The 24,041-nt window shown below is 39.1% G+C and overlaps 1 protein-coding gene across 2 annotated transcripts in view; it reads right to left on the bottom strand.

The window, feature by feature from the left end:
- Positions 1-24,041, bottom strand: part of myo1ea (myosin IEa) — a 58,875-nt gene that overhangs the window by 32,104 nt on the left and 2,730 nt on the right. For both annotated transcript variants that reach the window (XM_022200821.2, XM_022200822.2), the window contains exons 2-4: positions 10,464-10,607; positions 8,097-8,186; positions 6,753-6,847 (exon numbers count right to left, since the gene is read on the bottom strand). In XM_022200821.2, coding sequence (XP_022056513.1) covers positions 6,753-6,847; positions 8,097-8,186; positions 10,464-10,607 — 329 coding nt within the window. The remainder of the gene's footprint in view (positions 1-6,752; positions 6,848-8,096; positions 8,187-10,463; positions 10,608-24,041) is intronic.

Here is a 24,041-nt window from a genome sequence, read left to right as displayed (position 1 = left end):
TTTACCTATTCCTGATGGTTGTTACATAAGGTGTACAAGTTGTCTAATCAGTTTAATGTCCGTGTACAGTGTTACCACCACCTGTGTGTGGTTTGATATTTGACAAAAGGCAAATTGAGAAATGACTCAGCGTAAAACACCAGAGCATTAAATAGTATTTCCTGGATATTTCACCATGTGCAGACTTCTGTTGTTTGTCTTTTGTATAATCTCTGATGTTCTACTGAAGCACCTGTGAATGTTTCACATCTTTGTATTCATGTTCACAAACAGGGGGAGCTGATATTTTCTAAATATGATGTCTAACCCTCTGAATCTCAAAACCCGCTGACAGTAATTCAGATATTCCTCTGTGAAGTGCCATTCTGTCATGAAATATAAAAAAATCTAAGCCTGCAATTGTGAGATTTTATCAAAATCACTTTATTTACCATGTCTCGTTTAAAAATGTGTCAAAAAAAACCAAACATCTGGACTACCTAGATTCTGTTAAAAAGAAAAAAAACATAAATAAATCATGCATCCTCACTGCAACCATGAAGTTATTAGGGACATTAATATTCATGCAACAAAAATTTTGGAAAATTTTTGGTTGAACTGCAGATTGTGTTTACACAAAGCAAACAGAAAACACGTATGGAAGCAAATTAAAAATGCAAGTAACAAAGTATCTGGTTTGTAAAGTCACAAGATGTTTCCCGTATTGGTAACAACTGTCGGATCTTAAATCATTTGTTGTCAAAAATAATAATTAAAGAAAGTCTACTTAATGGTTATTCCATTTCTTTTTTTTATAATTTACTCCACGACAACTTTGCTAGAGTACACAGAAGAGATTTTTGAGTTCTCTCTGCTCCTTGTCTTGGTCGTGTCGTTTCCTTAGTGGTTCAGAACTTTATATTACAGTAAAAAATGTGAGTAAAAAACATTCAGCTTGGATTTTAGAGGGTTAAACTTGTAGGTGGTTGGTTTGCAATATACAGAATGCCTGGAGCTTCAGATATCATGTCAAGATGTGCTGATATTTGAGATTACTTTTGACTTCTAGATACAATCTCTTGAGACAAAATATGTGCAGACTGTAAGTACAGTATTTGAACAGTTACTGTGCTTCTGCACCTTCAGTCTGGAATAACAGTCCTGAGTCTCAGCTTCAGTTTGAGAAGGTTTACAATAGCACAGAAACAAATGTGGAGGAGAAGTAGCCCTTCTATAAATTACATTGTGTAAAGTTCAGGTGTTTAAAAGTAACTGGACAAATACACACTTAGATTTAATCCAGGACCTGAATATTGTTTTATTTACTAACATGTCCAATTACTTTTGTTTCCAAGCACTTTGGGCACAGCAGAGACTTGGCTTTTAAATGTTGGATCCACTATTTTGTTTTCAACTGAAAGTGCAAAAGCATGGAGCTTGAGATTTTTAAACACTAACAGTCTGGGGAGTTCAAATTATTGATCCAAATGCTGGAAATCCTGATTGAAGTCAGTTGTCGGTCATATTAGTAATGTTCTACAGAACTGTAAACTTATCTGGATATTTTTGTATGTGTTTGTGTGTTCTTGCGAGTTCAATAAACAGGTCTGGCCGACAGATTTCACACTTACAATGTTAACTCAAATGTGTTTAGAGCAACTTGCAGAAATATTAACTCAGGCTAAATGACTGACCGGCTCTCACACATCTGGGCACATCTGTAATAAGGACACTTATTCTCTTTTGTTTACATATTTTTCCCTTCATCTCTTTTCCCTCACCCTACACTTGTCTATTTTCCTCCTTGCCTTTCTCTTTTCCAGGGTCATACTTATTTGGACATATGTGGCTTGGCAGTGGATGGCGGTAGGAGTCTGTTTTTTTCTTTCTGTGCCTTAAAGTAGAGTCAGGTTAGTAATGCCTCTGTGAGAAACACAGCTGCAGACTGTTAGAGGCAGCCAGAGGAAGTCATGGGAGCAACTCTATTACACGGCAGCCTCTATAAGGTTGGACCCTCCCCCCATATACCTCCAGATCCTTGAGCATTGTCCAGGCTTCCTCACTGCACAGTAAGAAATCAAGAAACAACAACAAAATACAGATAAGCTAGCTTTCAGTTTTACTTTTCACGTCAGAAAACCCTCTCAGTCTCTATCTGAGAGCATTGTTTCTCTCTCTGAAAGTTATTCTCTGAAGAGTTATTTTAAGAATAAGCTGCAGCGGGAGGTCGAGTCCCTTTTTCAGCCCCCAAAAGGTCAGATCTTATTGTTGTGGAGCTGAAATGCTGAAGGCATTGTTAACGTCCACAGATATTTATTAACCAAACAAAGACATAAGTTAAACAATTCAGAGTGCAGCGGCAGTGAGGTTTAAGCATTAACTTTTAGAAATTATTACTGACGGCAACAATGGGAAGGATGCAGACTAAACGCTGAGGTCTAGTTGTGCTGCTTTTCGAATCTACTAAGGCGTTCACTGCATTCCCACAGAACTAGCGGCAGTTGCATGTACAGTATGTGCAAGAACATTTTTAAGATTTCTTCTGTGAAAAAGGGACTGAAACATTTTGAAAATTTAAAGCCACACTGAGCCAGTGAAGCAGAAGAGTTAGTGATTAATGAACTTCTGCAGACTGGAAGAGTGAAGCTTGCCTTAGAAATGCATTTTTTTTCCCAGTAAATTTTATGGAAGGAAAAATCAGTCTGGATGAAGCAACCTAAAGTCAGAAGTATGGAAAGAACACACACACAATGACAGAATTTGAATGCATTGTGGATTTTCATTCAGAAGTTTCTTAGGCGTACTGACAACATGTGGGACTTTAAAGATGTTATCTGTGTGTCACTGTAGAGAACAAACAGTTTAGCTGGATAACAGGTTCAGTTGCACAAGTGTTCATTATATGTTCAAACCTCACCTCCTTTTATTTCTGTTATACATGAATGCTTAATTTCAGTGTTTGCTGACACACCTCAGAAGTCAGCAGGAGTCAGAAATTACCACCATTTCTGCCGAGTGAGTTTTCTCAAACCAGCTCAGTCAAATGTTGATCCAGCCCAAAATAATTAATTTGCTTCCTTCAGTGGCCTCAGAAGAAGGAACACTATATCAGTGAGGCAAGAAAGACTCTCGACAAAAGACTGAATGAACTCTGCAAGTCCTGTTGACAACATCAGCTGTCTGTGACCAACAAACCTCCCCAGGTGACCAAATGTTATTACTTAAAATAAAAAGCTACATATACTAGTGATGTGGGGACACCTCAGCTGTCCGTAGCCACTGAATAAAGGCTGTGACATGTGCTTAAAATTTCATGTAAAAGTCACTCACTGGAGTTGGACAATTCAGGTTGAAAACAAGTGATTAAGTAGACAGTGAGTGGGCTCTAGCCATTGGCTTGTATTCATGTATCCAAAGAAGTGTTTTCTAGATACTTTTCATTATTTTGCTTTTATCCAGATACATTTATTCCTCAAACAAATGTAGACAACTGAAGTGTAAAACGAAGTGTAGTTATTTTATACAATGGTTATTTTCCATTTTCAAACCACAGGAACAAAAGTAGGGCCTGCACAGTGGGTTGGTGGTCAGCACTGTCGCCTCGCAGCTAGAAGATTCTGGGTTCGTGTCCTGGCCTGAGGCCTGGGATCTTTCTGCATGGAGTTTGCATGTTCTCCCTGAGCTTTCTCCGTGTTCTCCTTCTGCTTTCTAACCCTTCCCTCCAAAAACATGCTGAGGTTAAATGGTTATTCTGAATTATCTGTAGGTGTGAATGTAAGTGTGCTTGTTTGTCTCCCTGTGATAGAATGGTGACCTGTCCATGGTGTCCCCTGCCTTCGCCCTAAGTCAGCTGGGATAGACTCCAGCAGCCCGTGACCCTAATGAGGATTAAGTGGTCTGTAGATAACAAGAAAAGCACTCAGAGGGCGCAGTACTCCATCAAGGCTGCTCAGTTTTTGTTTTTTTACGTTATGGATAACACATTGCATGACCTAAATGTGCAGCGGGCAGCAGGAGCTGATGGGACTCGGAAACACCCCACAATTTGTTCCTTGTATCATTTCCGACAGATAAGTCCTGGTGGATTTGTAGTATGATCGCAATCATGTCATCATCAGCAGGCAGCTGACGTAGTGATCACTTGTTGTCATGGTTACAGTGACTCTGTGCCACTGTCTCCCAACGATACAGAAATCTTGAACAAATCCATGGATCCAGACTATAAGCCGCATCACTGCCAAAATCTAATCAGTAGGTCCTTGTGTCATTTCTGACCTTCTGCCACATTTCTTGGAAGAGTAACGAGTGGATGGAGGAACAAAAGCAGAGCAGGATAATGATACCTCACATGGCACGAATATAGCAGGTCAGTTTAAACACATACTCAAACGCAAATGGACAAAATATAAACGTAACATGTGCTGATGAGTGCTGGAAGTGACACCGTATGACTAAGCCTGTATTTTACAAACCTGAGAAGGATCTTGGCGATCTCTCAGCAAACATTGTCCTTTTAAAGCCGGTCTAATTATATAAGCAGCTTGTGAAAGAAAAAGAACCGCCATGTGTGGATATGAAGGCCACGGTCAATCATTATAACAAGAATAGAATCCTGGGAGTAAGAGAGCTAAACCCTGAATATGAGTGTTTTTTTGTTGGAGCTTTGTTCACATGACATGTTGTGTGAAAGACTGAAATTTAAGCCTCTTTCAAGGATCACAAAGTCATGTGAAACTGCCAGAAAACTAAGACATCATGAATTTCTGTCAGGTCTTATTTGTGCAAGGAGCAGATGTGAAGCAGCTGGTTCACAAATTTAAAAGGTTTAAAGGATGTCATGAGCCTAATTTAAACTCATGAACCCCCACAAACCGCAGCAGGTTTGACAAGCATGTTATCTTAAAGAAATCAGCAAAATAACGCAGTTTTTTCAGAGCCAGAAGCCATAAAACAGAAATAATCATTAGACTGCTTGAACTGTTCATCTAATATGAGCAATTCTGCTGGAAAACTTGAACAAATTTAAGTTTAAAATTGCGATTTTTCCATAGAAATCACTTTATTTGACACATTTCACTTAAGAATTCACCAAAAAAATAAGCCATTACCATTAAGCATAATCTGTAATATCAAAAAACTGTGAATATATTGTTGCTTTAGCTGTGTCGGTTATGAGACAAAAATGATCGATTTATTTTACAGACCTCTTGGCAAAACTGCAGGCTGTGGTTTCACAAAGGAGACTGGTAATAAATATGGAAAAAAAAAAGAAAAATTAACCAGTAAAATATCTATGGAGTCACATTTTTCGCTAATATTGGGAAGAAAAAATAGTCTGCATAATAATTTTTGTTTTTTTTCATTTTTCTGTAAAATAAATAATTAAGCAAAGACTTTTCTGTCCACTTTTGTTGTTTCTTTTGTTAGATTTTATGGCATCATAACTCTGTCGTACAACACAGAAAGCAATTTTGAGTTCCCTCTACTTGTAGCAATGGTTGTGTTGTTTCTACCAAGGTGCAGGATTTCATATTGCAGTAAAAACAAGAAATTAGCCCACAATGATGAAAAAAAAGTTCAGAAAGCTAATCTGTTAATAGTTTGATGGGGAACTGATAACAACAGCTGCTTCAAATGATCTTACAGTCTGATCCAGATGTTAAAACAATCACATCAGCAGCGTGTTGTAGTAAATAAACCATTTTATAGTATTGGACTATTTTAAAAAGTTGCAGTTGCCCAGCTGGATCCGTGAAAACTGCGCAACTCCTTCATGCTGAATTTCCCTCATCATCACTTCACGTGTTTTCTTAGTAAATGTGACAAAGCGCCAACACAGACCGATACTGACCGCACTGCACGGCCAGCAGTCCACTGCAGCCTTTGTTTACTGAGACCTGGTTCATCATAATAACCACTTCCATGCTTTTGTTTGCTGATTTAGGCGATCATGGAATCCACCTCGGTGCCTTTATGTGTGAAACTGAACGAGCAACTGCTGGCTGTCCAAACAACGGGCGAAACTGCTGAAGCAGGGGTCCTTCGTCATGAGGTAAGCACTATAGTAACCGCCCTGCTCAGATGACTGGACCGGAGCATAAAGCCCCAATCATGACACCACGCTTTTCCCTCTGCAGCTTTGTATTTAAAAACATTCGCCAGCAAACTCAAACACACTGTAAAAGTACCTAATATCTCAGCAGCAAGTCACTCTGAGCCAGCAGTCATGCAGGTGTTCTTCCTTTTATTTCTCTTTAAAGCAGGAAGTTGTTCAAAAATAACCTCTGTAGCGTCTGCTTTTTTCCCACCTCACATCCTGAGTTAACAGAGGCAAGATCCAGCTGTAAAGTATGCATTGTTTTCATTGATATTTATTCCCTGAATTTGCATTTCCCTAAATCTGAAAATGACATGATGGAAAAACTCTAGAGACGACGTTAGTCTCAGTCAGTCAGGGATGTGGTTTAACCTGCTGGGTCGGTTCTCTTTCTGTCTATTATCATGACCTACTGAGCAGTTCAGCTTTGTGATCCCACAGGATGATCTCATTGAACAGGAAACTATCTTTGGCCTCACATCCTGGACATCTGACACACTGATATGAAGGACTGGAGGTTACCAAAATGTGTACAACCATTTGACTAAATATTTATATCACATTAAGTAGACGTTTATCAAATTCCTGCTCCTTCATGTCATGTTACATAATTTAGTTGTCACATTCTGTTAGTGCATGATGTGTAAAGAAGAATGAAATTTTAATAATTCCTTACCTGATGATGACACACTGGTTCTCACGGTCGATCATCATGTTTCTGTACATGTTGTCTGCCAGAGCGTAGATGTGAGGAGGGTTCTCGTACTGAGCCTGAGAGCAGAGAAAGTAATTTAATTAAAGTCAGGCTTTTCTGTCACGCAGTGAATCCTAAAAGTAAAGTCAGAAGAGTTTAAGTCTGATTAGATGATGCATTTATGCAGTTTTAAAACAAAACACAATAAAAGATCAAAATATCAACAATAAATTACTCATAATTTAACTTTAAGAACATATATTGTCAGTTTAGGTGAAGAAAAATCATTAACTACACATTATCTAGAGCCAGTTTATTATAAAATGCATTATAAATATACATTAGAGCACCTAATGTATTTAATCTGCTGTTAAAAAATCGTCTCCTGCTTGAGTAATTGCTATAAACTATGATGCTCAGATGAAACCATACATTCGTGGGTAAGGAAGCAGCAAAAGCTGGAAAAGCGAACACATTTTTGGTCACTTGATGTGGTTCATTGAGAAAAAGTATGACATAAAACAACACCAGTCTTATTAAACAAACATATATTCATCCTTGTACAACATCAAATGCCTTGTGTGGGTTATATTTCGTATCTTCTCCTTTTATAATCTATCATTCTCTTTTTAAATAATCGCTTTATAGTTAGCTTCGAAGCATTTTTCTTTTTTTATTTATATACCTCTTACTAATGCACTTTAAAAGATTTGCATACAATTTCATTTTACATGTACGATGACAAATAAAGATAGATTCATACATCAATAACACTTTCCCCTTGACATAAAAGTCAGTCCTTATATGTACAAAATTGTAAGACCTGCTGCCCTATAACAAAACATCCAACCCATGATTATATTAAACAACTCAGGAAACAAATCTGAGCTTTCTCCTGTAGTTTGAGCCGTTAAGTTTGCAAACAAAAACCCAGTGCACTTTTGTATCGATGCAATCTAACAAAAGTCAACTGTTAAATGTGGCCTGTGTGATGCTGAGTGTTTTCACAGTCTGTCAGAAATCTGAAAGACTCTGAGTGTCCGTGGCTGAAGCAGATGAGCCTCAGCAGAGCGGCCAAGAGAGGAGGCCGACTCAAACAGGCTGTTCTGTGAAGGTGCTGCCAAGACTCCTCAATGGTTGAGTCAAGTTTCTGAGAGCAACATGTGCGCCAACCAACTGGAAAGTTTGCACTGATCTGACTCTTCATAAGCCTTTATCCTGCAGAGTGTCACCGTCTTAAACTCCCAGACACCTCAGTGATCCTCATATGTGTGTGTGTTTACAGTTTATATAGTGATCATTTCAAATAAGCTGAGATCTACTTACTGCGCCTTGATACATCTCAATTTCTTTTTCCCCAAAGTACGGCATCTGCTTGAAGGGGTTAACAGAAATGAGCACAGGTCCGATGTACGTCTGACGAGGTCACGAGTTAAAGATCGCACAGTGACGGCAAACATATCTACATAAAACAGCATTCATTTACAATCGCCTCTTTGAAGGAGAAATAACACAACTGCATAGGAAAGAAATGACTTCATTCTTGGCTGGCATGACGTCAACAGAGTGTTTGGTGATCAGGCCTAAATAAGTATCCAGTGCTTACAAATGACAGAGAATAGACCGACCGTGTAACACTGTGAGGTTTCATGCCCCGAGGCCAAAACGCCGCTCAAGGCAAATAAAGCTGCTATTGTGGGTGGCCCACAGTGACCCACAGCCTTGGCAGGGAGACCTCACAGTTACGGCTATTTATTGACCAAAATCAAAGGCCTGACTCAGAGCTGTCGAACCTAAAACTGCCAGCATTTACTAACCTTCATGACACTGAGCGACGCCACAGCGAGCACGGAGTTTATGTAATGAGCGGCTTTGAGAACATTCAGCGTCGCTTTTCAATGCGGTTATTCATTCATTCATCTCATTTCACCAACAGCTTACGTGTGTGTTCGAGCCACAGCTGCACTTTAAAAACCTAAACCTAGCAATTGTGCAACGTTCTGTATGAAAATGATAGCTCTCAGCTCGCCATTTTAAATCCGCTGCTCAATAAAGATAGAGACCATTATTTCATCTTAAATCCTACTGCTCGACCAGCTCTGATGTTCTTGAAACTTTTATAAATGCAAACTATCTGTGAAATTTAGCTTCATGTCAAGTATTTTCTGAGATATGTTCAGTTTTAGCAGGTTGTTTCACACATTGGCATTTGAGGCTGCACTTACATGACAGTATTGCAGATTATTATAGATAAAACCCTGAAATCTACAGTTTTTTTTCTCATCATGACACCGATTCAGAATCTGCAACATTAACCCTCGTGTTGTCCTGCGGGTCAAAATTGACGTGGTTTAAAGTTTGAAAATGTGGGGGAAAAAACATTTTCACAGTGAAATTTCTGATGTCCACATTTTCAATATTTTTGGGAAATCTTTGAACATTTTTTGGTGGAAAAATGAAATGTTAAAAATGTTTCTTAAGAACATTCACAAAAAAAATCAACAAAAAAAAAAAAAAAAACCAACCAAAATCCAGTGAAATTTGTTGGATTTTGGTTGAATTTTATGTGAATGATCTTAAAGAAAATATTGAAAGTTTTACTGATAAATATATAGTCACTGTAGATACTTTTATGATTTTTTTTGGAAGATTTTTACTCATTTTTTGCAAACATTTACAAGAATTTTCTTGCCAAATTTGGGGGATTTTTTTAAATAATAAAACTTTTAAGGGAAACTTTTAAGGAAAATTTGTCCAAAATTATTGGAATTTTCTCCCTGAAGGTTTTGTAAATGTTCAGAAATTTGGGGATTTTTTTGCTGAATTTTTGGATTTTTTTCAGACAAAGAAAGAATATTTTTTGGTGCCCGTAAATGAGGACAACAGGAGAGTTAAACAAGTAGAACTAAAATATGAAAAAATATTAAGTCAGCTAGTGATATTTTCTGAACCATATTTAGTTGCATGCCACAATAATACAAAACAAAGCACATAGAAAAAATTTTTAAGATGAAATGTTTGGTCACAAAAATGTGAAAAAAGTAAATTTCATTGAACTATGACAAGCTGTGCCATAAAAACAAAAATATCACTATAGCTAAATCCAACGAAAACAAAGTTCTAGAGTTTCAAAAAGGTTCATTTCAGGCTTTTTTTAAATAGTTCCTGCGATATTGTCATCTAAACGTAGCCTCAAATTCCAATGTGTGAAAAAAATCTGCAGAAAGTAGGTGAATTAGCAATTTTTAACAAAGAAATATCTTGGAAAGTATTTAATCTATCATGCTAAAGCTAACTAAACATCTTTACAAATATGTTTATTTTATGCTGTAACATTTTGAGGCAAATAAGCGACGGTTGGGCAGAAACTGTTCTGAGATGGATTGATCCAGCAGCAGTGGTCTTGCATAGTTATGTAACCTGCTTTTGCTCGCACCTTTTCTTTCACATTCTGCACCACAGTGAGACAAAACTGGACTAAGTCTGACTCTGGTGAAAGAGCAGGGATCTGGCTGAGGGTTTGTACAAAGAGGCCAAGTCTCAGGAGGAATGTGTCACCTTCCAGCACCGGCCCATTACTCACTCCTGATCTGTCACAGTGAAGGACTATCATTCATTCTGGGAATAGCAGGGATGAGACAGGCTTAAATATTCCTCACGGGGCTGTGAACTGCAAAAGTGAGCAAAGGATACAAAGATGTAGTCATCCATGTATCTCTTCTTGAGATTGTCCACGATGGCGTCCTCATTGATCTTGCTGAGCAGCACCATGTCGTCCACGCCGCTGTGTTTGACATTGTGGCTCTGCCAGTGGTACCGGTAGTGGCCCCGGCTCCCCTGCAACAACACACACACACAATGTACAATTGTGAAAAACACAATGATATGGTGTGAATGACTCAAGAGTCTGACATCATAGTTGCTGCTACAATAAATGAATTGAGGCTTTAAGGAGGCTGAGGTAGTGAGGTTTTATCACTCTGTGGAGATAATCAGGCTAAGTGGGAGCCAAGGCGGAAACAATTGTTATCACTCTGACAAAAAACCCAAAGTGAGCACATTTTATGATCCCAGCATCATAGTGAGCTGTGTTTACTCTGAAATACTGCAAAGTCAGGATCCCACAAGTGTTTAGTGTTGTTTGTCCAAGTGTTAAAGATGCTCCGTCCTAACTTTTATCCACATCCTAACACTTTGGTTTCTCCCTACGTCCCTGCTTTTCTTTTAGCTGAGTGAGTCTCCAGAGAACTGAGGTCATTCATCATGTGCTATGAGTCAGTGTTGTCTGGCTACTGTGGAAGAGGGTCACAATGTGCTGCGAGGAGTGAGTCTCTTTCTCCTGGATGGAGAATCACCCAAAGCCACGGAGAGCTTCCAGAACATTAGTCAACGCACATGTTAACTCTTGACTTCCTGCCTCTTCAGTGAGGAAATACGGGGAGAGGAAGGAGCAGAGCAGCAATTTAAAACAACACTACTGAGGGAAAGAAATCATTCAGGCAGCCAGACACAGCAGAAGTAAAATAATCATTAAAATAATAAGTGATCATTCACCAACTATGCAAAACTACGACTACAGCTACTGTTTCTGAACTGTAATTTCTGAGGCTAATGATGAGTATCAGCTTCTAAACTAACTTCTTAAAGTGCTCAGAAAATAATGTGATTCGACTGAAAGCATCAAAACAAAATCAAACAAATGTTAAACCTCAATTAAATTTTGGTTTCAGAAGTTGTGGAGTCTTAAACAGCATATTCAGTAGCATTCAATGTATCCCAAAAGTCCACTGAATGCTCTAAAATCTTTACTAGAAATAATCACTCTGTGACTAAAAGTCAATAAATACAGTAGATAAAACAAAACAGCAAAGGGCAAAACCCTGGTATATCAGGGACCACAAAATAACATTACAGTACAAAATAAACCAGTGGAAAGTCATTGTGCTTTCAGTAATTAACTCTAAATTACTGAGTAGGAGGGCCAGAAGCATTTAATATCCTCCAGGGTGACTTTATTCTTTACAACAGCAAAATTAAAACCACTTTACAGACTCGGTCATAGCATGGGAGATGGTGAGGAATGTTAACAGCTTTTCAGCTTAATTCAGCGGGTATTTTCCCTTCAGAGGGAAGCAGCAAAGTGTTGTTGGATTAATTCTCCAGATCACACAGTGTCCTACAGCTTTTAAGGTGCAGCAGAGAGCGATGACGAGACGACGTCGCTTCGCTGTTGGGGACAAACTGGAATCGAAACATCTAAATTTAAAGGCCCCCTCAGGCGAAAAAAACAGTTTTAACCTTGTTAACACACCCATGTGGTGTTTTTTATTTGCCAAAAGACACATCAGGGGTGAAATAAGCATTAAAGGCCACGGCGGAGCATTTCTACCTTAAAACTGCAGCGTACCGATGACAGTCTGAAGAACACCAATTCAGACTTACAGGGTTGAATATATAACAAACTAAAGAACCAAACCTGTCAGCTCGCAGCGTGGGGCTTTCAGTATCTTTCTAATACAAATATCACAACTGGTCAATGTGTAAATGAATATTATACTGGAAATAAAACACTCAGAGTTTTTAGATTCAAGACATAGCCATTAAGTCCTGTTGCGAAGAAGGTCGACAAAAAGACAAATTGGCACAAAAAACACAAAAAATCCTCCAATACAAGCTGCATCATTTAATGTGTTGTGGTGGCAGGAAGATCACGCTGGCTCACCAACAAACTACCTTCAGCTCAAGTCAGTTTTCCTTTTGTAATTCTGGTCTCAGAATCTCTATAATATATGTATATTAGTTACAACATTGACAAAGTTTCGATGGGGAAAAGGGAAAGGAGAGAAACCTCAGGTGTTGTTTGTACAGAACAAACAGACGTAGAAGGAAGAGATTTACAGTATGGAGAAATGGAATGACAATATTAAATATCATCTGATACTATCACATATTAAACTGAGCAAATATTACACGTAACAAGAGTTCTATGCGAAATACAAAAGAGTTTGGACTAAAAATTGTAGATGTAGCTGTGGAGCAACTTCCAGAGGGCAGCCTTTCCTTTGTTTTTAGAGCACAAAACTGCAAAAAAAGAAAAAAAAAAAACCTTCCTCAGGATACCGACAATAACGTCCAGAATGAGCAAAACCAGAAGCTTCTACTCATTGTTCTTCCTGCTGATGAACTCAAATGTTCTTTTTAATAAGGAAATTATTCTAATTTGGGTGGCACCTACTCATTAAAAGCAGCACTTTGACAGTTGGAAACCTTTTGTCCAACAGGGAGGCACACATTTAGAGAGAGTGCCGGTCCAACCACAGAGTGAAAATAATTGAACGTGCTATATTTAACTTGTCTCTGCTATGTCTGGAATGAAAGTGTGCCGATTCGAGAGGGGAGAGGTAATAAGCCGGAGACGTAGGAGGCAGACGTCAAGTATTCGGAGGATTATTTCATCTGTTTTGACTTGCGCCTTGTTTAATGAAGCAGGAGGACTAAGAAAATAGTCGGACTTGCTGCAGCGGACTGAGGGAGTAGCTGCACACAGACACACAAAGACATCTGGGAGGCGTCTGAAACAATCGCACTCCTCCACTGCTGGCTGCTGAGCAACACCAGAGCAGCTGGGGGTTAAAAGTCGCTTTATTCTGTTGATTGTAGCCAAGGTGATTTGTTGAAGCATCACTCCCTCTAATGATCTTCCAGAAATGCCTCTTTATATAACCGTTAAATGTTACTTCACTGGATTAAATCCAAACATAACGTGTAAAAAGCTAACAGCACAACAATAATTTGTGGTTAAAGAGGATGCATTGCAGACATTAACTTACTTGTTACTCTTTTTAGAAATGCTTTTTTTCTTCTAATGTGTCTGACACTGTAGTAGCTGCCCACCAAGTCCTGTATTTATTTATATTAAAGCTATAGTCCCCATGATGTTGTATTATTATTATTGTTATTATATTAGCATAACCTTGTTAATGCTTATAGGGGGTTGGACATATTGGTTTGACAGGACAGCTAATTCCCCTGCACAAAAACTACGCACAAAAGCAAGGTTGCAAACTATCTCGGTGTACAACAAATGCAAGAATAAATAATTACAGTAAATAACTTTGACCCACAGAGCTCAAGTACATGAAAATAGATGCTTCCATGATTATATAATGACTCAAACACGTCCATTTCAAGCAGGTAATCACGTTATAAACTTCATTTTAAATGGAACAATAAAAAGCAAAGTGCCTCATCCATTTAAGGCAAATACTATGTGATGTATTGTCCCACTTTTAGCTGCATTTTATTGTATTAAATCCTCATATTAAGGGAATCTAAGTTACTGTAGGTCAATGGGGTTAGAGTAAGAGTGCAAATGCGTGCACACAAGGGACATCTGGCAAAATGTGGAGTCTTTGGTGGCCATAACAACACCATCACCAAGGAACCACAGACTTCCCTCTGAGCAAAGCAACACACAGACGCAGCACAGAAACAGCTCTGACATCACTCAAACACGGTGATCTAAACCTGCGATACTTCGACAAATCCTGTAACAACCGTTATGAATGGACGCATGAAGATATTAAGAGAAGACATCTGATTAGTTTCCTCTCATCAAATACCATCAGATCACCCAAAAACCCGAACGTAGCCAGACCTTTTCTTGAAAGTAAATGGAAAGGAATTTCAACACCAGTCCTGATCCATAAGCCCAGGCTTTCCCTTCATGCAAATACCATCACCATATATGGAGAGTGCTGAGCGGCTCTGGCTCGGGGTACAGGAAATGGCTGGGTTTGATTCAGTATCATAAGCGGCACTTTTTCCCTCATTTCTCCCTTCTGTGCCATTTTCCTTTTCCACACCAGGGTCTGACACACAGTCCGCCATGTGTTAGGATTAAGTTCCTGCTCTGGCGTCTGAGCCAAATCGAGATAAAAGCTATGAGAAGAAATTCCTCTCTTCTAAAATAAGAAGTCTCGATCACTCAGTACTAAAAGTCTGGATACATCACATAACTTCAGCAGGAGGAATAACAAGCTGACATTTGGACCAATATTGGGTTGAGTTTGTGCACAGAAAACGTCTGCTGGCCGCCATCAGCAGATTACAAAAGACATTTTTAATGAAGTAAAGCCCAAACTGCAGAGTATGTTAGCTGAAGCCTCTTAGACTAAATCTAGCTTAAGAACACAGCCCTCTTAATGTTACAAGGCAAACTAATGCTGAAGGTCATGGACTAAATACAAAGCACAAAAATGGCCCAAACATTTCAAGGGGCACGACGTAAAACTGCTGCTTTAGAAGGACCCCACATTTGATAAGCCCTCAGGTAGATTAACAGTGGTACCAGGCACCACTTTACTTGACCTAATTTCCAATGCTGCCTAAAAATTATATGTACCAGAAAATGCTCTTATGATAAAGACTATTTTCAAAAATTACAGCTTTGACAATAACACAGTGCGTTAACTGTGAAAAAAGTTCAGCAGTGATTCAGATGTGATAACTATTTCTAAGCTATTATCAGCATTTGTCAAAAACTGTGTAAGAAAAAAGAGCCAAGGACAAAGACTGAAATACTCTAGTTTGGAAAACAAATTAAAGCACGAACTACTAAGGACAATTCAGGTCATAACAGACAAGCCTTATGAGATTTTCAGGCCTATAAAATTAATTTGTTTAGTTTTGCTCCTTCTTTCTTTATGTAATGCTGGACAGGTTTTATAAATGCTCTGATTTACATGAACATTACATAATGTTTGTATTGGGTTTGACAGAGAACAAAACATCTTTATCATTAGTGACTCCTGTACGGCAGTGAGCTTGGACTTTGTACGCTAAACAAGAGCGTTACAGCGTCCACACTCTGCCTCTGATGCATCCAGAACATCACCCGGCACAACAAAGTGCATCGTCACCATCCTAGATAGAGCTGGAAAGGCCATGATTTCCAACCCACTGAAACAGAGACACATGCTCGGTCACATATTGTGAATAGACAATAGACGGATCCCCAGGGAACGCCCGTACGGATAATTAGTGCAGGGAAAACGTCCTAAAGGCAGATTACAGCTGCATTACAATGGCGTCTGTAAGACTGTGCATTGACCTGAACACCTGGGAAAGCATAGCGTCTGGAAGATTGACTTGGAGGGAGGACTGACGCCAAAGATGGAGGTGGAAGACACAAAGCAAGAGAGACAAACCAGTGTTGGACTTCACTTGTGCCTGCTGTGTGAGGGACTGTCACTCTCATATTGGCCTGTTCAGCCACATCTGATGCTGTATCACCATCCAGAACTCTATAGTCGACCAAGACTGTGATCAATAATGACCTAAGCTCTGGTATGAAAAGGGTCACCTAGCCTTTAAATATGAAAACATGAGACTGGAAACCTGCCAACACTCCAGACACCATCAGCAGGTCACTTTTACTTTGTCAGACATTCATCTGAGTTTTTGGTTGTCTGAGGCAGTTCAGAGTTTCAACTGCAGTACTTCACAACACAGTCAATCCCTGATGGAAATCACAGTGCAGTGTGACCGCCAACAAAACTGCACACATTATATTCGGGCAGAATGGCAGTGGTTTTGTGTGTTTTAGCCCATTAACTGCAAATCGTGTATCCTTTCTGCTACTGACAGCCATTTTCCTATACCATGAAGATTTTTACTGTTAGAGATACTGCCAGCGGTTTATTTCAGTACAGTTTGAAAATCAGACTTACAATTTGTTTGTGATAGACAAACACTGAGTCACTGAGACAGCTTTGACTTCCTGGACAAAGTAGCAAAATAGCCACACAGTAACTAGATATTAAAAGCAACTGATCCTCAGTGATGCCTTCAAACACTTTAACGAATCTTTGTACTCGGACCCGAGAGTAAACTTTTCATTGCAAGCTAATTACACATCAAAGTTTTTATCTCCCTGGTTTTACTTTACAATCAATACTGAAACTCAGAAACCCCCTGAATGCAGTTCCTGAGTTTCCCTGAATGTCCCAGCAAGCACAACTAATTTCCTTCTCACTGCTATCACACAGCTCAAAAAACAGTCTAAACTCTCTGCAGGTTCATTGGCCCATGAAGCAAGAGCAAAGAAACATTCAGTAAATGACGTGCTCTAAAGAACTCCACATTATATATAATTTGCAGTGCACGGTCTGAAACATACAAAAACAATGAACACAGACCCAAGAGTACACATGGATATTTCTGTCATGAGTCACTCTTCTGGTCTAGAACTACTACTAGACTCTATTTCTAACTACTAAAGGGGCTATACACGTTGCCAAAAGTAGTCAGGAAAAAGCACCAACACACATTCATGCTCCCAACATGTGGGTAGATTTTGAGCGATTTTTTCCCAGACCCCTTGTAGGGACTCAAAACATATCTGGTTTATTCTAAACTAAACAGAGCTTAAGGGGGTATTACTCTCTAAAGAGCATTTCCACCTGGTCTCTGCTGCTTGCGTTTGCACTTTGTCCAGGATCACTCACTGTGTGTAATCGGGCCAGATGCAGATAAAACTGCTGACTGAGAGAGTTGGCCTTTTCCAAGGTAGAGGGGGAAGATAAACACTGATGGGATTCAGAGCAGAAGTTCAAGAGAAGGAGCAGAGTGTGTTTGGTGTCAGAGGACCGATGAGCCGCAGTGTGAGACAGCCTGATCCGGCTGAACTTCTGAGGAATGGGATGCTCATTAAGGTCACACTGTACACAACACACACATGCTGAAGCGATGCCGAAAAATACAGATGAGGATGAAACCTGATTAAAGAGTAAGTCCACGATGAATTACACAGAGCAGAAAACTGCTGCACTATTACTCTCATTAAAGTCAAACTGCTAAGAAGGTCGTAACTGTGGCCGCACTGGAGATATTAAAAAAAGCACACATATTGGTTTTCATTTTGTCTAATAGCTGCCCAGGTTAAAGCCAAGTTCTAGCGCTGCATTTCAGTTCAGAAAGTTGAAGACAAAAGCTTGTTTGTAAAAGAAAATCCACATTTTGGGATTCTGTAGCCAACATGCGGTCACATTTGGCTCGACTTAACACAGAGGAGGAGGAAAGGAGGCAACCTGTCGCTTCACCTGCCAACAGACTGAGGAGAAATGTCTGTATGGTCTGTTCTGATTATATGGAGAAATACCATATACAGCCTCCAGATTCACATATAAAACTCTGGCATTAAACTGCTATCTTTATGTTTTTTTCTTACTTGGATGACTGATTATCCCTGACAGTACAAGTCCACTGCTCTGCTCTTTGTCCAGCCTAGAAATTTACCAAGAAATTCCCAGGAAAAACTTAATTCATACGTTTGTGGTATTTGCTACTCTGAAAAGAATATGCAGTCTGTAAAAGCAGCATCTTAAGAGTCAGCATTGTATCAGGAACCAACTGCAGATTCAAGCACATCTGTCCAACCTGCTGTGATTTAACAGACTGAAGTGTAGCCAAAGAATGCAACCAGCTTTCTTTTTTCATCTCTAAAAGTCTGTTTATATCCAGATTAAGTTTCAGATCACAGATTGGCTGTAAAGTTCCTAACATGGACTGTTCTGCATATTGACCGATATGCTAACTTACTTGTCAGCTGGAGACTCCAAACATCACAGGGATCCTGCATATTCAAGCCTCACATATCTAACTTACAGAAGTAGTAAAAATCCACACACCCTGACTGGGAAACAGATACAACAGTATATTAAGTCTTAAAATGGGTGGCATTCCCCTTTCAACCATAAAACACAGCCGCCATGCCCGTGGCCTTTGCCAAACAGTAAAGCAGGAAAGCAGCCACTACACTGATCCCAGTACAGACCCACTAGACACTCATTCAGTTCAGTATTGTTTGGCCAATAAAAACTGCACTGATCTGGAAATGAGTTTTATTTGCTGTTAATAAGTCTATGAATGTAAAGGCTTGGAACCAAAGCCTCCTTGAATCTTGCATTCTCAGGAAAAGTGAAAGGTACGGAAATGTGAGCTACACTGTATATTTTTTCCCTGTAAAGAATCAACAGCTGCAGTAGAATACAGTTATGAGCAGAAGTTCATCTTTGCACTTAACAACTTGGGTGATGACAGCGGTCACTTGGATGTAACTGGAACCGAACCATAAATCAGAAGGCCTGCCCATGTTTAGATTTCTCATATTGTGATGGATCTGAGCTGCCTGAGGTCACATGAAAGGGAATATTATAAGAAATATATTATCCTGAAAGGATTTGGAAACATGAGCACTGACTGATTGTGTTGGTGTTATAATGGCGAGCCTGCAGGGCAGGGCTGAACACTGCCCGTCCCAGAGAAAGAGGACATAATGATCGAAAGTAAACAGATACTGTGTGACTTTTAACACATCGCTAACCGAACTGCACAAAGTCTCAACTTCTCAGTGGCAGCACTTTTCTTTATCCAAGTACAGTTATTTTATGGGAACTTGAAAGCTGCTGATTTTCAACATCTCAAACTGAATCAGTCCCTTAAATGGATGACAACAGCAATAAGGGTGCCAATAAAGTATAATATCAAAGATGATGCGGTTTAGGGTGGAACTCGGCTGAAATCCTAGACAAGACACATGTCACAAAGTGCTGCATTTTCTTTTTAAAGCAGCCTCAGTAGTGGTTGAATGTAAACAAACTATCTGCAGTGGAAACTAATTCACGGCCATGCTTTGTGCCACCACAGCAGGTTCTCAGATTTCAATCAATGAAATGAGCATCTACCCTGGTAGCAACTGAGGACATAAAATGCATGTTAAAACTTCAGACTAACAGGGCAGAAGCCTAACAGTAAATCATGTGTAAGATTGAAGCAGCAGTGAAGAGTTTTCTGGGTTTCCTGCAACTCCCTGGTAATTTAAGGTTTCTTATGGTGTAAAAGGAGAATCTTGGGCTCATCAAATTATAAAAAAATGACTACATCTAGCATTTAGATAAGCTTTTTTTGAAGTGATTTGTTATAGCAGTTCGGCTTTGCTTGTGTCAGTAGCACAGCTTGTTTTTGACTGCATTTCACAATGTACCATGGAGACATATTCTCTAGTATCAGAACTAAGAAGCTACAGTTGCAGCTCACATTAACAAACAGCTGCCAGGAAAGAAGCAAATTATTAAAGTCAAGGTCTCCAGAAGAGCTTCTGTGGAGGCAGAGCAGTTGTGTCCCAGATGTACTGTTTCTGTTTTTGTGAATCTAACATCTCTCTGTTAAAACAGATACACTTGAATCAAACTTCAGCTGTTCTAAAGTATCTTTCAGAATAGTCTGACTCACTAGATGTAGATTGCAGACATAAGCCACTCAGGTCAGCCAGCTACCATTTTCAAAATCTCCTTCACTATGGGAAACAATAACAATAAGATATCTATGCTACTGAAAATGTAAAGTTTTGCACAGCATTTGGATCAAGCAATCACACAGTCCTGCTAGGTTTTTTTCTGTAAATTAGACTTCATGCATGCAAATGTTCCAAACTGGACACTGTTGTTAAATCACTGGATTAGTTTTGCCCAGTATGATTGTGATTGGTTTAAAGAAACTCAAATAAGCCATGGCATTTTTTGTGCTAAGGCAGAATGATGATGATGAGGTGCAGTCAGACCATTCTCCAGTGTGAGGCTACTCCCTGAAAAACACCAGATTACAGGGATTCTTTCACTGCGTGCCAAAACTGTTTACATCTTGAGTACAGTGCTGGTACAGACTGGAAGGCCAAGTCTGGTCAAAGGTGCCTCATGTTACTGTGAGAAAAGTGAATGAAGGTCAGACAAGGTCAGCCAAGTGCTTTAACTGAGGAACAAGAATGCTTTTTTCTGACATGATGCTTGTTCCAAAACAATACGAGCTTCTAGTAATAGACCGAACAGAACAGAACAGCAAGATAATATTGTTGTTAGTCTTTCATGCTGAAACTAAAAAGACAGCTCTGGACTGAAACTTAGGACTGAGAAAGTCCATTAGGTTCACTGGGTGTGGTGCAGGCAGATGATGAATGGGAGTTTAATGATGCTGACAATCAACTCCACAAAAGGCAACACAGTAATACTGGAGCTCAGCTCAGCTGTTTAATTCAAGCACTGACAGCTCAAATGAGTCGCTCCCCAGCATGTGGTGAACAGAGAACTGGTTTATGATACACACTGCACCTCCCTTAATAAAGACAGATGATAGACAAAATGCTACTGTTACCAAATATCTAAAATTAAAGAAACATATAAAGATAAAAAGGATAAGTCAAGCTGCTGCAGGTTAAGATTTCTGTTAGGAATCTGACAGAAGCAACCAAATCCAATACCCCAAACTATATTCAGTAATACAGTATCAGTCACTCCAGTTATTAAAAATAATAATATATAGTATAAAACAGTAAGAATGTGCAGTGTAAAACTAGTGTATGGATGATTGTCAAGGTAAAAAAAAAAACACGATTCTGACACTCCAGCCATGATTCCAGAGAGAGAAATGCAGTGACTCAGCCGTGCCATGGGATACATGCCAGAAAAGACAAGTAATTCAAACTAATTTTGACTTTGTTTCCAGACCTTGACTTAATGTCTTAATACAGCAGCTGACAGGCCTTTAAAAAACTTTGACTCAGTTGTTGTTCCTCATTTATCACAGTCTACAGCTCTGTGAGTGTTTCCCACATGGTTTGGTCCAAAATATACAAGTGTCACTTGATTTTTACTGGATATCATTGTGAGACATCCATTTTAATACATCACAGCTTCACCTGGATCAACAAACATTACTTTTAACCTGAATTTGGATTTTTAAAAATAATTTTTACCCAAGCGGCTAATGCGAAAATCCATAGAACCAACAGCTCCAAAAAAAAAGCTTACACTTAGAAGAACAAAGGTGTCTTCTAGTGAAAGGCAGTCTACTACTTTACCTATGTTTTTTTTTAAACTTTATCTTACTTTTATTGTAAAACTGTCAAAAGTAAAAGAATCAAAAAGAATAACAAAAGTCGAGGGAGAGTTCCCCTTTCTGTAAACGCAAACATTAAATCACACACATGTCCTTATGATTAGCTAGATGTTTTCATGTTGTGTCTGTACAGTTTCTCTGAGAGGACGTAAGGTTAAACAACATCCATCAACAAGCCAAACTCAGGCTAAGTGGCAGCATTAAGACAAATGAGGCTCCACAAGACAGAGTTAAAGGCCAGACACTCTGAGAGGCTGAACACTGGCTGGCATGTAACGATGGGAAGCTATCAGAGCAGATAACCGGAGCACAGCTGCAAGAGTCTGACCTTGTTCCCTGTGCACCATGAGGGAAGTCATACATGCAAATAGGCAACTATTGGGAGATCGTTTGGCTCCTGATCTAAGAGCAAGGGAAATAAACTAAACACCAGAGGACATTACACTGAGCAGGACTCACAGTGTCAAGTTGACATTGATAAGAGAATTTACAACAACTTTATTTTCCTTTACTTTACTAGGATATGACTAGTTTAAAGCACAAGAGGAGAGGTGTGTTTAGGCACTGGATAAAAAAATGTAGTGTCAAAAATAATTTTGCCTTTTGCCTGATAGCAATTTTTTTAAATGTGAGAGAAATGATGGCAGTTACGGTGCAAAACTGAAAGCTAGAAAACTCTTGGTTCATAGCACCAAACAAGTAATTTTATTTCAAGTGAGCAAGCACCATCTTTGAGTCTGGTACCCAGTTCATAAATGGGCAGAACCGGACCATTCTGCAGTATAGAACGATCTGCTATCATTCTACTAGAATGGAAAAAGTGCTCTGGCTTGTTTGTATTTCTTTAAACCAAATAAAATTGTGTTGTGTGGAGCGAAGCCAAAGATGTAGCAACACATTTTAATAGGGAGACGTTAGCTTGACAAAAACAGAAGCGTGACATTTGGGATACAACTGCTTCGACTCCATAGAAGCACTCTTGAGACCTTTTAAAGACCCTGACTTTTTTAATTTGTTTGTCCTCTGGCAGCTGCTTGATGAAATAAATAACTTCTGCTACTAGAGGATCTGTCTGTCAATGGATGAGATGTAGTCAAGCTTATACCTGTATTTGGCGAGTCAGATGAAGTTTATTCAAGTTCAAAGCTCATTTGACAAATTGTAGTTTTTACCTGATGATAACACTATCGGCAAAAACTTAAGGGATCAATAAGATATGAGCCACAATTCATCTTAAGGCTGATATGAAGGTGTGAACCCAATTTCACGGCAGTTTGTTCAATAGTGGTTCAGACATTTAACAGAAAAGCCACAAGTGTCAAGGTTTCACACTCTGGTCACCACTGAAATATTTACCAAATTTAATGGAGATTCATGGAATAGTTGCTGATATTTTTGTGGACCAAACTAATGACACTGCTATGTACAGATACACATCATTGACTTGACTAAAACTGTGACTGCTGTCATGACAAGTTTAAATCAAATTTAGATCCAATAATGATTCCATAAAATATTACATCTCTGTAAATATTTGCTGGGAGGAACAACTTAACTTAATCAGTAAATGCTGTGTTTAGTTGTTTTGTGGATGAGGTGAAGTAGCTGCATCCTCTGCTCATCATTCGCTGTGAAAAACTTGGTGGCTGAGACCAAACAGAACTCCAGCAGAGTAAGCAGCATGTCCCTACATCCAGAGCCAAAGAGTGCAACTACAAGGGACTGTGACACAGCAGGGGTGGAAGCACAAACTGCTCAGGGGACACAGTAAACAAACTGAGTCACAAGAACAAAAAAAACTGCTGGGTGGTCCTCACCTCACCACTTCCAGCGTTCAAAATATCATGTTTCACAGTGTCATCTCTAGACAACCTACCAATGAAATATGAATGTGAAAACATGCACTTACTGTAAGCAACAACACTCATAAAGCAGTTGTGTGGAAATGATTTTCAGCCATCATGTGTGGGTGACTAAAGTCTTTTTTGTTCTTGCAAAATCAAAAACCCAAAGGTGGCATCTGATATTGTTTTGTGTCTCTAAACAATGTCCAACAGTAATAATAAAAACCAAACTGACTCTTACAAAAGTCATTGTGTATGCAATTTCCCCTCTATGATAAAGTATGTCTCATTCTGTGTCAATAATCCAGCCTCATTATACGAATCGTGTTGAACTGTAAAATCTTACACAATAGAAAGCTTACACATTACTCCATATTTAAGTAGATGAAGATGGAATGAATTATCAACTGTCTGACATATACCTCAACACTTAACTATGTGTTACAAAGTCTTTTATCCATCTCTAAACGTGCTC

The sequence above is a fragment of the Acanthochromis polyacanthus genome, chromosome 2, assembly GCF_021347895.1.
Source record: "Acanthochromis polyacanthus isolate Apoly-LR-REF ecotype Palm Island chromosome 2, KAUST_Apoly_ChrSc, whole genome shotgun sequence".
Classification (NCBI taxonomy): Eukaryota; Metazoa; Chordata; class Actinopteri; family Pomacentridae; genus Acanthochromis; species Acanthochromis polyacanthus.
This window is presented reverse-complemented; position numbering and strand designations above follow the sequence as displayed.